Source organism: Trachinotus anak, unplaced genomic scaffold, assembly GCF_046630095.1.
Source record: "Trachinotus anak isolate AG129_WGS33_773 ecotype Australia unplaced genomic scaffold, CSIRO_AGI_Tana_v1 ptg000015l, whole genome shotgun sequence".
In the NCBI taxonomy this organism is placed as follows: Eukaryota; Metazoa; Chordata; class Actinopteri; order Carangiformes; family Carangidae; genus Trachinotus; species Trachinotus anak.
The window spans coordinates 1,932,189-1,946,711 of NW_027273866.1; the positions used below are offsets into that span (position 1 = coordinate 1,932,189).

Genomic DNA, 14,523 nt, shown 5'->3' on the forward strand with positions numbered 1-14,523 from the left:
TTCTAAAGTCTGAAAATGAGGTTTGATTGAGTGATTTAATTCTGAGTCACAGTTTATTATAACAGCCTTGCCGACTTTTGAATCATTAAATCCTCTTTGATGACTCAGGTTTCCTCCATAAATATCACATTTTCTTGGTGCAGGCCTAATGGAGGCGCTGACAGCAGAACATTTAGAGAAATTGGTTTAACACATCATTTGTGCGAGCACGAGTCTTCATCCAAAATGAGTCTGGCCTGTTCGGCATCCAGTTGTTTATTCTTGAAATTTAAAACAATTCCATAAAATTACAGAGCACCTATATGAGAGCTACTGAAGGTTACACGAACCGACATACGTACAGTAGAGGCTACAACAATTCCTTGGTCAGTATCGTTTTTTTTTTTTTTTGTGTGTTGTTTTCAAATTCTCTGAAGTAGAATGTAGCAGTTTGAAGTTATGAAACATAACTTAAACAAAATTAATGGCACACATGAAAGACTTTGAAGGGTAAAAAAAGAGTAATTTAAGGTGCAGTTTTATGGATACTTTGATAATGGAAGTTTGAGGTATTGCAGATCACATGGCTTCAGGTGATATGGTTAAATATATAACCCTCATCTCTCCAACATACAAGTAACATCCACGTTAAAATATATCTTTCATCAGGCAGCTTCTCAGTCAATTCTATTATAACTCATAAAAATACAGCCTCAAAGGGGAAGAGAGCTGAGCGATGTTCTTTTGACATAAAATAAACCTCTTCTTACATAAATATACCTTTCTTGAATGATACAGGAGTGTGGTTACAGAAAATAAAACGTTGAGCAATATACTTTCTTAGAAATGAAGAAAAAATTTAACAGGATTTCATCATGAGGCAACACAGTTCATGAATCTTTTTACATGGAAGCCATACCCTTGCATAGGAAACGAGGTGCAAAAAAGTGCAAGATGTGAATCAAATGCACACACTGAGGATAACATGGGAGTGTGACTGATAGCGAGCTACAATATACAGCTACTGCAGGCAGGAAAGTGCTTAAACCTGTGCTGGACACAATGTGACGCACAGCACTCAATGAGGGACGAACAGCTTTGCATTTAGTACATTTCAATTCTCGGGTGAGTGGGTGCTTGGCCGAAACCTGTTGCGTTCTTCTACTGTTTTCTAAGTGAGTGTGTGTGTCTATATGTGTGAAGGGTCTGAGGCTCTGGGCCAGACTCGCTGCCAGGGCTTGCTCTTCTCTGGCTGTCACCCAGGAGAGGTCAGGCTGGTGCAATGAAAACACACAATGCGGTGAAACCTCCGCATTTATACACAACATGTCTTCATCTGCACTCGAAGCCCAACGCACATCATTTATCATACTCCTCAAAGCTGCATGGTCGCTGCCGATTCTGCGACATGACATATTTACAAGACTTTTAATGAGCCATGGTGAATGAGCAGCTATTCGCTGCAGGAGAGGACACTGGGAGCTGCTTCCTTGCTGCTGTTTTGTCAACAGGGATTTTCCTCTGAGCAGAAATCGCCAGGAACAGCCACACCACCTTCACACTCTGAATATGTTGGAGCATTTTAAATACATCTGCTGCGTCAGGTAATGTCTACCATTCTGAGAAGGATGGATCCAGAAGGAATCTCATGGATGTGTCAGCTGGCACTGCTGTGAATCCCACTGACCCACTGAGACCTTTCACAAGCTGGGCACTCAGAGGTCACGCCACGCTGGATGAATGAGGTCAACCTTTAGCCTTAAAGACTCTCATCACTGCGGCCGTGTCAGCCATGCATCCTCGGTGCAGGAGTTTTGCCGAAAAGGCTCCAGCGTGAGGAAGGGTGGGGGTGGGTGGGTGGGTGACGGTGTCCAGTGCTGTTAGTAGCATAGAAGTACGGCAGTGGAAGTAGTAAGAGTCCAGCCAGGTTTTATTGTGAGTTTGTACGGGGCACAGAGGGCAGTCCAGTGTTGTTGAGGCAGGTGGTTTAACGCAGGAGGGATGAGGCCTGCACACTTTCTCATCTGGCACCTTCTTCAACTTTCTCACCACCACCACTCCTTGTTTCTTCCTCTGCTTTGTCACTTGTCTTTCAGCTGGAGGGCACGCTGGCTTCCTTCTGCCGCAGCCTTTCTTTCTGTTGGCAAGAAATGTATAAAAAAAAAAAAAAAAATTTATTAATGTATTGATTTCAGCGCTGACACAAGAAACAGCAGCTCTCAGGAAACACAACTTCTCTGCTGAATGTGGACTAGTTCTTACCAGACTATTGGCATTGATCTTCTTGGTTTCAACTCTTTTCTCCGCTGTGATCTTCTTGATGTTTTCTTGAGCTTCCTTTAACCTATAGAAAAAAACAAAACCCACAAGGAGGTGATATTTGCAGGCCCTTTAAGAGCAGAAGCACACACTGAAAGCTCTGCTTTAACTTGTGAAAACAATATAAAGTCAGTAGCCTCTCATCACTGTGTCCTTGTGAAGTTGTTGACATTTAAGCATCTCCCTAGGGCACCCTGTCATGGACACTCACACACTCTCACACACACACACACATACTTGTACTTCTATCTTTGTGAGGACACTCATTGACATAATGCATTCCCTAGCCCCTTACCCCAACCTTAACCATCACAACTGAGTGCCTAACCCTAACCCAAACCCTAAACTTAACCTAAACCTAATTCTAACCATAACTCTAAAACCAAGTCTTAATCCTCAAAATCCCAAAATGTCCTCACTCTGTTAGTAAAATACTTTTTTTGGTCCTTACTATGTAGCAAGTGCAAGTACAAGTACACACACACACACACTGATCCTCTCAGGAGTTTGCGGTCAGTGAAAGCCCCATAAGTGAGAAGCAGTAGAGAATGACAGTGGGTTGATGAGATAATGAGGCAGCCTTTAAAAAACACTTGGCTTTTATGAGTGCACAAACAGTATTTAAAATAAAGTTAATTGTACTTAAGCACAGTCAGCTGTGAGTAACGTGGGACACGATTACCTAGTAAACAATTAAGGGAGAGCACATGGATCCGCAGCAGGACAGGGGAAAACATGAACTCCTAACACGAGGGCTCAGTTCAGAGAGCAAACGTGAGCACAGATTCACGATACAGACAACTTCACGGTGTGTGAGACCTGAAAGCACTGCATGATGCTTAGCACGGCAAGCCCAAAATGACCATGCCGTTTGGCTGGACAGCATCAACAGCTTCTGTCCTGGCTTCAGTCTCATGCAGACTCTGCACGTGCAGCTCTCCTGCCCTTTGCGCTGCATGTCCGGCATCATGACAGTGTTTATCAGTTCTCTCATAACACGCAGCCTTTAAAACGGCCACAGGCTCCCGTCCACTTGCTAGTAAAGCCCAGGCAGCCGCCAGGAGGGTCTGCTGTCCCTCAGTGGAATTCCCCCCCACCCTCCACCTCAGGTCAGAGGAAACATCATAAATTCAGGCTACTCCCGTTTGCCTCCTCTTTGATGGCCCCCCCCTCTTTACTCTAATTACACCCCAGCATCTGAGCATCACCTTCGCACAATTACTGCTAATTTGACCTGATCTCTAACTGCCTTTTAATGTATTAACATTCTGTAATTACCTCTCTATTATGGCTACACAATTAATCGAAACATGGAACATGGAAAATTCAATATCCAAATTGCAGGAGCAGCAATTTTCTTTTTAATAAAGGTAAAAATGTGTCACAACATACATAAATGCAGAGGTGCCCCTGGCCTACAAATCATATTCTCCACATGTAAAGGAACATGCTTGTTTGGTACAAGACCCAACAAAAATCACATCATCTTCATTTTTATGTTTTTTTTTTCTTAGTGAAAATGAAATGCAAAAATAACCATTCCAACTGAAATCGTGACTCATATAGCAAATGCAATATCTGCTGAAATGAGCACAATATAATTTTTTTGCATGTAAAATCTCGACCCCTCCCACCCTGGAGTCCAACTGCCTTCACATGAAACAATGCATGCATGAAATACAGCCTTGGTTTGTTTTTTGGATCTCTGATATCAGCCTCACTGTTTTCTGTTCACTCCCCCGATGATGTATAAGAGCTGTATAACGTTACTGCTTATGCAAAAGAACACTTCCTTTCAGCTGCTGCTTCACATTAACATTTGTCTGCACTGTAAACAGATACACCAGCTGCTCTTTAGCTGCTCGGAGAGTGGTCAATACAGCGTTTGACCACACTTGCTGTGGTTGCACAGTCACTTACCACTGTGATGACAGATATCAGCCAACCAACCAAACCAACGCATCAGGTTTTTACCAAAGATACCAGTCAGGTTTTCATGACCCTCACTGGACACAGTAAGAAAGAAATGGAGCAATCTCACCAGAATCCACCTCACCTCTCCTTGGAGATGTTCTTGCTTTGTCGTATCCAGGTGTTCTTGAAGTCATTGCAAAACTCGTACCAGAGCATAAAGACGTAACTCGGGGCCACTTCTTTCTCCCCGGATTTTGGCTTAGTACCAAAGTAGCTCACCATGTCCTGGAAACTGTCGGGGAAAACACAGCGGATGCATTGTCTCATCACAAACAAAGACTTATAAATGATATCAGACATGGGCAACAGTGTGTTTTAGAGAACTACTCTAAATTGAAAAGCTGTAAACAAGAAACACAGACACAGCACACACACACATACAAAATGATGGATGGATGGAGAGTGAAACTGAGGCCAGAAACGGAGCTGGAAGGAGAGTGTCCACCCTGCTGGGCGACGGGGGAGAGCCAGTAGCGGCGGCTCCATTATCACATTGACCTCCACAGCCCGCAGGGGAAGACTGCCAGAGGAGACAGAGACTAGCCAAGACCAGGCTGCTGCTCCTCCAGACACAGCAACACCCACACACACACACACCCACACCCACACACACACACACACACACACACACACACACACACACACACACACACACACATACACACCACTGTGAACTCACACCTACAGCTCCAGGAACGTATTTACTGGCAGACAATCAAAGATATGAATATGATATGATATATGCACATGTGAACTCACTCAGACAGCTGTGCACACAATAAAAAAAACACAGAGAAACATCAGCTCTGTGTGAATAAACAGGATTCTGGATTTTCTGTTTTCTGTTCACTGGGCCAGATTGTAGCACTGTTGTAGGCCTAATTCAATTGTAACCAAATCTGAACTCTTTGCAGGGCTCTCAGCAGCACACACAAGGCATGAAAAGCAGCCTGCTGCTTCAGATTCCCTCCCTAACTTAAACATGAAAGACATTTTCTAGCCGGGCCTGTCAAAGGGTTGATAAAGGGGGCTATGATTCAAGGGATGCTCCCTGTCCCATTGACACCCTGATAGGCTCTGACCTCCAGATGCTAGGTGGCTTTTTGCGACGCTAATCTAAGACATGCTCATGTTGTGTGAAATGGTGCAATATGCTGCCCAGACAGCCTGCTAAAAGCAGGGGAGAAAAATGGGATTCTGCTTCCCATTTCCCAAGGATGCGTCATTTTACTGGGATGCTCAAAAAAAAAAGGGGAACGCTGTAGATCATCCTGTACACTACAGAAGAAATCAGAGGCTTAGATTGACCAAACAGCCGGACCGTCCCAGGTAGCTTTGTTGCAGCCGGCCTTGTCTGGCATGATGAACTGGGCCTCCTCTCCATCAGCTCCTCTCCTGACCTTGGGTCATCATGTCAAAGCATGCACAAATCAAGCAACAAGCTTTTCCTTTCAGCCTCCTGAGCATATGCAACAAGCAGATACACAAACCTTCACTCAAAACAGATGCAAACACACTCACACATGCGAGTTTACCTACAAAACATAAACAAAATCAAGTGGAACTGAGTTCTTTTGCGAGCGCAGAACAATTACACTCGTGCACACATGCAAGCACACAAACCCCCTACACTTCTGTAATCCATGCTATGATGCCATTGCCGTGAGAGGGTTTACTGCGGCACCCACAGCCAGCATTCCTCACTGACAGCTATAAAAAAAGACCCATTACAAAACCATGAGCAGCCGTGAGAATCAGGGAAATATTTGGACAAGCAACTCTGCATTCCTTTGTTTCCCCAGTAAAAAGATTACAGAAGTAAACTGCACGTTGTCGGCCGAGTCAGCAGAGGCTCTAAGCCCTTTTGTGCCATTGCCGTCATATAATGCCAGACAACTATAATACACCACTAGCATCTATGAAACTGCATGGTGACTGTAGAGGAGGCAGCTGGGCCAAATGAAATTGAGCGTGATGTGGGAGAAGAGAACTTAATGAGACGGAACTGAGGACAGAACCAGAAAACCTCAATGGAACCCGAACATGAAGCAGACAAATTAGGACTGCATGTTGAGGACGAGGCTTCAGTACTTGTCATGCCCAGAAGCCCAGATACTGTTTAAAAGTGAAAAGCCAGAAATAAACTTGATAGAGCTGTGTTTCTCATTAGGATGACAGAATAATGATTTACAGTCAAGCTCAGTGAAAATATCACGTCATACAGTCTGGGCTGAGCGATAGTTTAATATTATTGTTAAATCCATTTTAGTGGAGTTGTATAGTGATCATCATCTGATCATTTTACAAAGTCCAATTGTGCAAATTAGGAATTTGGAGCTAACCATGATTAAAAATTTACTTTATAAGTTAAACATTTTATTTCATGTAACGCATAAGGTCAGTGTGCTAACATCAATTTAATTATTTTATATGTGATTTTACATACATTTGCCATACAATAATGCCATACATTTGATATGTATCAATACTGGAGTAAGGGGTCTAGAGCATAGACTGCATATAAAGATGGATGTAGCCTCCATGATGTCACTCATAGGTTTCAGAGTGGTTTGCTACACCGTTGCCAACTTGGCAGTGCCTGACTTCGCCTATTTCTGGCTGATCCAAAAACTGGAAAAGAGGAGTGCGGAGCCAAGACTTTGGCACATGTCTTGTTTGTGGCAAGCATACGCTTACCCGCCTGTCACTCAATGCAGCATGCCCTCAATTATGCATAACTTTAAGTCTTAATGAAGGTGAGTTATATACAAATTCACCCCTCCTATAGTCGTCATAAAGGGGGAAATTAGATATAGAGTACAAAACCGTTATTTGTACCAGGCTGTAAACATATTTATTTCTGCTGTGAAGTTGGGCATTTAAACATGGGAGTCTATGGGGATTGACTCGCTTTTAGAGCCAACCTCAAATGATCATTTAAGGAACTGCAGTTTTAGGGACTTCAATGTTGGCTTCATTTTTTGGCCCCAGGGGTTGCCACTTGGTGTACAGTAAGGCTAATGGCTCTGTGAGGCTGTGCACTGCACTCATTTGAGCTAAATGGTAATGCTGGCATGGCAACATTCTCACAATGACAATGCTAACATGCTAATGTTTACCAGGTATAACATTTACCACGTTCACCATCTTAGTTTAGTGTGTAAGCATGTTTTGCAGAAATTCCTTCACAAATATTGTATTGGACACCTGTACAATACAATACCTGAGCTGTGATAAAAATGTTTATCTACAAAACTGTTAAATAATGTGAAAACAAGCAGCCATAGCAGTCATACAACAACTTTTCCTAAACAAAATAGTCTTAAAATGGCAAAACTGTAATTTGTAACAGCAATCCGTCTGATCAAATAATGGAGTCCAGTCAATTTTATTTATATAACCCAAATTTGCACAAGTACGAGTACAAATCTGACTTGACGTTCAGTTTCAACTTCAAAGCTGAAACTATTTCTCAATTAATCAATAAGTTGGTTGACAGAACTATTTTGATTATCTATTTTTCATTTACTCACTTTTCCAAGTTAAATTCTTATGTGCTCATAAATTCAATATCTTCTAATATCTGACTGTTGGTCGGAAAATAGTGAAGAAAGTTTCACTATTTTCCATAGGCCATTTTACAGAACTGAGAAAAATAATCAGCATGTTCATCAATAGAATAGTTGCAGCCCTGTTTGACAGTTGTCAATACTGTGTGCTACGGACACATTTTTGTCAGAGCCAAGCAAGTCCTGAGGTTCAATACCCAGCTGGAATTTTGCCCACATCCTGATGCTGATTCATATTCACCCTGCTCCACTAACTGCTGGTTAACTTTGACTTGCAGGCGTCTAAACTCACGGACTCCTCATGAGGCCGAGGCTGAGGTATTAGGGAGCATGAAGGATGTGCTGTCTATTTCCTTTATTAACACACAGCCATAATGCTGTTGCCACTGCTGCTGTTGTATGTTTGTGTGGAGGATCCCTCAACCAGCGCAGATGTGAGAGCCCACCCAGGGCCCGCTGAGCCCGCTGACGCCCATATTCATCAACAGTGTGTCACTTTTACGAGGTGGCTCTGTGGGAACCTCAGAAAGAGCCCCCCACCCTCCTTTCCTCCTGCTCTACCTAGCGCCACTCAGCCAGCCCCTGTCTTTAGATGAAATTAAAGGAAAACTTCATTAAAGGCAAAGGTGCTGTCAGCTGCGGGGCCCTTTTGATCAATATTCCCCTCCAAGTTCAACGCCTTCATTACAGTGGTGTCACTCGTGCTCATAAGGCTGCAAACACACACACACACACACACACACACACACACACACACACACACACACACACACACACACACACACACACACACACACACACACACACACACACACACACACACACACACCCAGTCCCGTGGACAGAGATAGGTGAGGGCGGGGGTTAGAGACCAGGACAGAGAGTGAGAGGTGTAGCCAACCCTCAGCTTCCCTCTTGGCTTTAAAACAGCAACATGAAACAAAACAGTTTGGAACCATTCACTGAGTTATAGCATTGTCCAAGGCAATTGACTTCCTAATTGTTTATAGTTTCCATTTTCTTGTGACCGGTGTTTTTCACTTTCTCCTTTACGTGCTTTCGTGATTTATTTTGGAAGTGGCAGAGTTACGATATAAAGCAAACAATTCTGCTCTCTATCCAAACAAGGCAAAAATAATCTATTTGCTTTGTTTGTCTGCTCCACCATCTTTTTCCAATATGAAATGTTCCAGATATGATTTCCCTCGGACAGCGAGCTCAGCGGCTGCCAGTGTGTCTTATGCCTATAAATCAGATACCTCTCAGAAAACTCTTCTGCACAAAACATGGCAGATAAGAATGATAGGAACTGCAGGGGAGGAAGCACAGGGTGATCGGGCTTAAAAGACAGTATGCTGCATGTTACAGGTGTGTAGAAATTCACTGTCGTTTCTGTTAAGGATATGTATCTTTTATATTTGTCTTTAGACAAATTACAAAAGACCTAGACATTAGCACAGATGCATTTAATACTCAAAATATCTCCTTGTGCACATATAAAACTGTGCTAAATCCTTCAAAATAAATCACTTCATCCCATACCTTTCCAGTCAAAGTTGGACTGTCCCACCAAAGCAGTAAAACCATGATACTGAGAAGCCCCTACATCTTACCAGAAACTTAAACAGCTGCTCCTAATAACTGTATACAACTATACAAATGGCAAACATTAGTGCTGTCAGATACCAGCCATGTTATCTATGTGAAGCACGCCAAATAACGCAACACTGCTATGTGACGTTTGCAATCCATAAGACTTGGCCAAATTCCCTTGTTGAGCGTTGAAATCCACAAATATTTTCTGTCCAAACATGATATTTCATTCAGAATTTTAAATGCGTCTCGATGTGGGTTTGTTAAAGTTGGGTTCCTACCTTTTCTGTGCCGAATTGAGCCGGTCCTCTTCAGCGGCGTGCTCCTTTTGAGCTGCAGAGAAAGAAAATGTCAGATTACAACACATTATTATGGGTCTTTTGGTGACATAGACAACCAAATGTTTCAGATGACAGCTACTGAAAACTGATCCCAGGTCACTGGTGGAGTCCAGAGGGGGGCGCTGTGTGCATCAGCCATTCTTAGAGGTGTCAAATGAGCAGAGAAGAAGAAGGGCTCTGGGTTGAGATGTCACTGACACTGTGAGCATGTTATCCAAGTGACAGTTAAGCACATTGTAAAGTTTGACATGCTTCTGTGTGTTGACGCATGAGAGTGTGAGCCTGTGACGCCTGGGCTCGGGGCGGGGAGTGGTGGTCTGTTTGCGGAGGTGTGTGTGTGTGTGTGTGTGTGTGTGAACATACATGTGCATGTTCTAAGCAGAGCTGAAGCAGGGGCGCAGGGTTGAGCAGAGAGGCTTGGGAACTGGAGGCTCCTGTGGACTCCTGCCATGTAAAAGTGTCTAAATGCAAGGCAGATGTGTGCGGCGGGCCAGGCCGAGGTGCAAGAATTTATCTAGGGCCAGAGAGTGCCTGTGATCTCAGATTTATTGCATTTTTCCAGATTCATCCTTTTTACAATGATGGGGGACCTTTCCTACTTGAAGATTTAAGAGGGGGAAGTCTCCAAAAAATTGTTCAAAGGCAGGTTTGGGGGTCTTCTGGGAGAAGGTGAGCTTAAGCCTGCGACCAACTACCCTTTTTACTTTTACTTCTTCTTTTCTTTTTTTTTTTTAACATGTATGTGGGCAAGGGGGCGTTTTTTTTTACATGTATGAGGTAAACCTAATGAAGGGGGTGGTGGTCATGTCTGGGATAGAGGGACAAGGGGGGAAGAAGAGAGGGGCCGTGACCAATGGCGTTAGTCTCAGTGGGGGTCAGGCTGGCGCCTGAGGTACCCCTCTGGTGCGACTGTGCAGAGGTGGCACTGGAGCCGAGACGCTGAGGGAGAAAGAGGGAGAGGGAGGGAGAGAGAGAGTGAGAGGGAAAGAGAGAGTGCCCCTGAGTGAGAGGATGTGTGAAGTTTCTCTTCCTCCGCTCCCTGTGTAAACATGAAACCAGTAGTCGCTAACTAGAAAGTTATGAGACGTGCATGCTGAGAGGGACAATAAATTAGGGCTTTAAAACTCTGACACACTTTTCCAAACCGCTGCTTTACCTAGCAGCCAGATAACAAAGAGATGGAGAGCGATCTATGAGGGATGCTGAGGATTTCCATAAAGCATCCTCTGCCATCCCTCTGCACCACTTGTATTTAGGACACAGAAAAATCTCTGAGACTTCATCAGAAACAGGTTCCTTGGACAGCTGCCATCTGGAAATTTTACATGGGCTATGTAATTCAGTCATCTAAACAAGTGGAATCTTGGTTATTGGGTTGTGACTCACTGACAACAAAAAAGATGTGATGATTCACATGATTTTCCAAGGACAACCGGTGAAATGAGATTTACACAAGATGAGATTAAAAGCAGGAATTTGTTTTCAATTAGTCATGGCGTGTATTCAATGTGAAAAATATGCCCGTCAGAGGATCCCCAGAGGTTTCAAAGAGCTCCTATTAACAAAGGAAACAAAAAGGTCGTTGATTAGATGTTGAAACTACCGCAGTTAGATCAGGGACAGCTTTTTTTCAATTTTCATGAAACCTTAAACCTCCGAACAAGAGAAACAAATTGTAGTGGAAATACAAAACCACATTACAAAGTCAGTGAGCAAGATCAGATTAACTACGTAAAATATGCAAACTAAATAAAACACTCAGAATCAGATGCAAGAAAAAGGGGCGGATTCCAGAGCGTACATAAGAGCTAGCTTGGAAGAGAAGCAAAAACAATGGTGGGCCAGGGCCTTATAGGAGAAGGGTTCACTGGAATTCTGAAGTGTCCCCTGTTAGATCTGGGAGAGATCACACAGGCAAGTTTAAGAGACAGAGCGCAGGGCGTTCAGGTTCACCTGCAGGCCCTGCTGTGAGCCTCTCTGCTGCCTGGGTTATTGGTCAGTGCTACTCAGAAACACAACTCTCACTGCAAAGTTCTGTCTCTGTCTGTTCATTCGCTGCTATACTTTGATCCTTGTGTGTGAGGACGGAGGCTTCTGATGACGCATTCGTCCACACTATTTCCTAACAGTTAATTCTGATATCTAAAATCATGTGTCAAACACGTGTATCTGTGGTCAGCCATCCTGAGCGTTTACCTGGGTCCAAAATTTACCCATTCACTGATGACTCAGAGCTTAAAGAGCCTCAGCCACTCTTTGATGTGAGGACTCTTGCTTTGTTTATGCCTTTTGAAGTCATGGAATCAACATGAACGATGATTACACACCACTTCTCCCAAAGCATGGGCCGCAGCTCGAGGAATTCTGTTCATGAAAGGAAAGTTTACAAGTATCCCACTGGAAAGTTAATGTTCAAGATGTGGCTTTGCAAGTCAGTGGCATTTTGAGGCCAGTGGCAGACACAGTGGTTTTAAAAGCTTTTAGATATTCTGTGACACTGGTCAAAGCTCAAAGGAAATATTTAGCACTCAGAAGTAGTCAGTAGTCAAGGTGGATAAACTAACTGGAACAATGTCACGGCACATTTCCATCTCAAGAGTACATAATCCCAGCACAGACTCAATGCAGTGACAATCATCTTTTTGGGAATTATACAGCAGACATGGACGCTGCACAAATGTACACCCTGTTCCACATATGCACACCCTTCTCCACAAACCTCATACCTCATCTGACTCTTTTCTATAGAGAGAATCTATTGTTTCACTACTCTGTGCCCTGCTGCACATATGTACTGTGGACAATGAATTAACCTTTAATATAGGCCACTTGTTGCATGATAGGGGCTCTTGACTTGACATTGTAAAAACAGTCTTTCACTGCAAAAAAAAGTTACACCTTGAGTGATATCTATTCATGCAGATATTTTGGTTCACCTTGGAAATGCCTGCAACAGGACAACAGGACATTTTTTAGGGCTGCAACTAATGGTTATTTTCTGTGACAATTAACCTATCCTTTTTTTTTTTTTTTTTTTTAGAAATTATCAGAAAATAGTGGAAAATGCCATCAGAGCCAAGGGTCTTTAATTTTATTTTGTTGTACCAACAGTCTAAAACCCAAAGATACTGAATTCAAAAGGAGACTGAGCAAACAGAGGATGAACGGCATTTTTGCAATTAAAAAAAAATAAAAAATTCACAGTTTGACCACAAATGTCCTTCTACAGCCATTGTCCCAGTAACTCTGGATTATTAGTGAGAAGGCCTCACTTTTCATTAGAACTACTTTGTACAGAGAAAATAGTCCCTCTGAGCAGTGCAACTCCTGCATTATCCAGAGTAAATGCGATACTTCTTCTGGAAAAAGAGATGTTGCTACTTAGTGCTTTGAATACCACAGATAAAATCCCATTCACTTCCACTGTTTTGAGCTGGAGGCAGAAATGTTGAAAGGCAGATTATTTGGAAATTTGAAAAACCGACCCTTTAACACTTCAGAGGTTTCCTTTTATGCACAATGATCTACTGTATAGACCCCACACTGACCTGTTGATTTCATGTCCACAGGCTGCAGCCCCAATAAACAAATAGTCACATTCTCTGTGTTTGATATCTACGCATTGAATATTCAGTAAAACCGAACAAACACAGTACATGGAGCAATATGGACCATAGACCACGCCACATGTGTCTTGGTCGTCACGCATTTTTTAAAATTGGCACCAACAAATGTGTGGGTATTATGACCAAATGTCAAATCAACAACAGGCAAAACGCAAGTAACTGAGAGAAACTCAGATCATCCTCCAGCCTGTTACACTGAAAAACACCCGTCCAGATGTGTTCATCAAGAGCAGTAAGACAATAGTTTATATTCAACATGTGCGTTGGTGATGATGGGATTTAAAACAGACAGTGATCCACTTGTGTGGATCAGATTATGTAGATGTGTGCATGGCACGTGAAGGACACAGAATGGATCAAAAACTCTGGCATGTATCTTCGAGCTGTGCTCACTGCTGTTGTTGGGTGGTAGAGTTCAGTGAGCATCCAGTGTGTTTTGACTTTGGTTTAACACTGAATATTGAGGGGACCTAATTAGCTTTATTTCAGCATTTGGAGATCTGATGATGTGTTCTATGCTGCAGGCCTCTTTGTGCTGCGCAAAAAAGGGGGAAGATTTTTGCACAGCAGCAATGAATGCAAAGTAATCAGGACAGAAAGTGGAGGAGGAAACGGAGGCTTGCCTCCACCACTTTTAGCGTTTTTTATGCACAACTAGATCTAGTGATGTGACAGCAGCAGAAAGAGAGGGAGCCCTCTGTGGCAAACTTAGACGTCTTAATGGCATTCACTCAAATACAAAGGAAGGCTTGTGTATAATAAAACTTAAGTGAAATAAGCAGATGGTTGTCTAATAGGCAGGATGGACCATCACTTTAATGATATGTGTGCCATAACTCATGGAAATGTGTACACAGTCACTTTCAATAATGAAACTACCACTGTAGTTGTGTTCAAAAAGTAACAAAGGTTGAAAATGACTTCGAATCAGATCTGCGTGCCTTTATTCAGTAAAGGCACGCAGAATAAAGGCTGATTCTTCTTCTGTTCATTTCAAGGAATTCTCATCACCCAAAGTGCAGTGTGTAGACTTTTCCAGGAAGAAGGCACAAATGGAGGACATTATAACAGTATGTTACGAATTAAGTGGCAGCTACTACAACTATAGGGTAGGACGGGACA

The 14,523-nt window shown here is 42.9% G+C and overlaps 1 protein-coding gene across 2 annotated transcripts in view; it reads right to left on the reverse strand.

The window, feature by feature from the left end:
* Positions 1-226: 226 nt before the first annotated feature.
* Positions 227-14,523, reverse strand: part of LOC139632726 (formin-like) — a 54,857-nt gene continuing 40,560 nt past the window's right edge. For both annotated transcript variants that reach the window (XM_071497882.1, XM_071497883.1), the window contains 4 exons: positions 9,716-9,767; positions 4,355-4,504; positions 2,242-2,323; positions 227-2,116 (listed from right to left, as the gene is read on the reverse strand). In XM_071497882.1, coding sequence (XP_071353983.1) covers positions 2,072-2,116; positions 2,242-2,323; positions 4,355-4,504; positions 9,716-9,767 — 329 coding nt within the window. In that variant the 3' untranslated portion in view covers positions 227-2,071. The remainder of the gene's footprint in view (positions 2,117-2,241; positions 2,324-4,354; positions 4,505-9,715; positions 9,768-14,523) is intronic.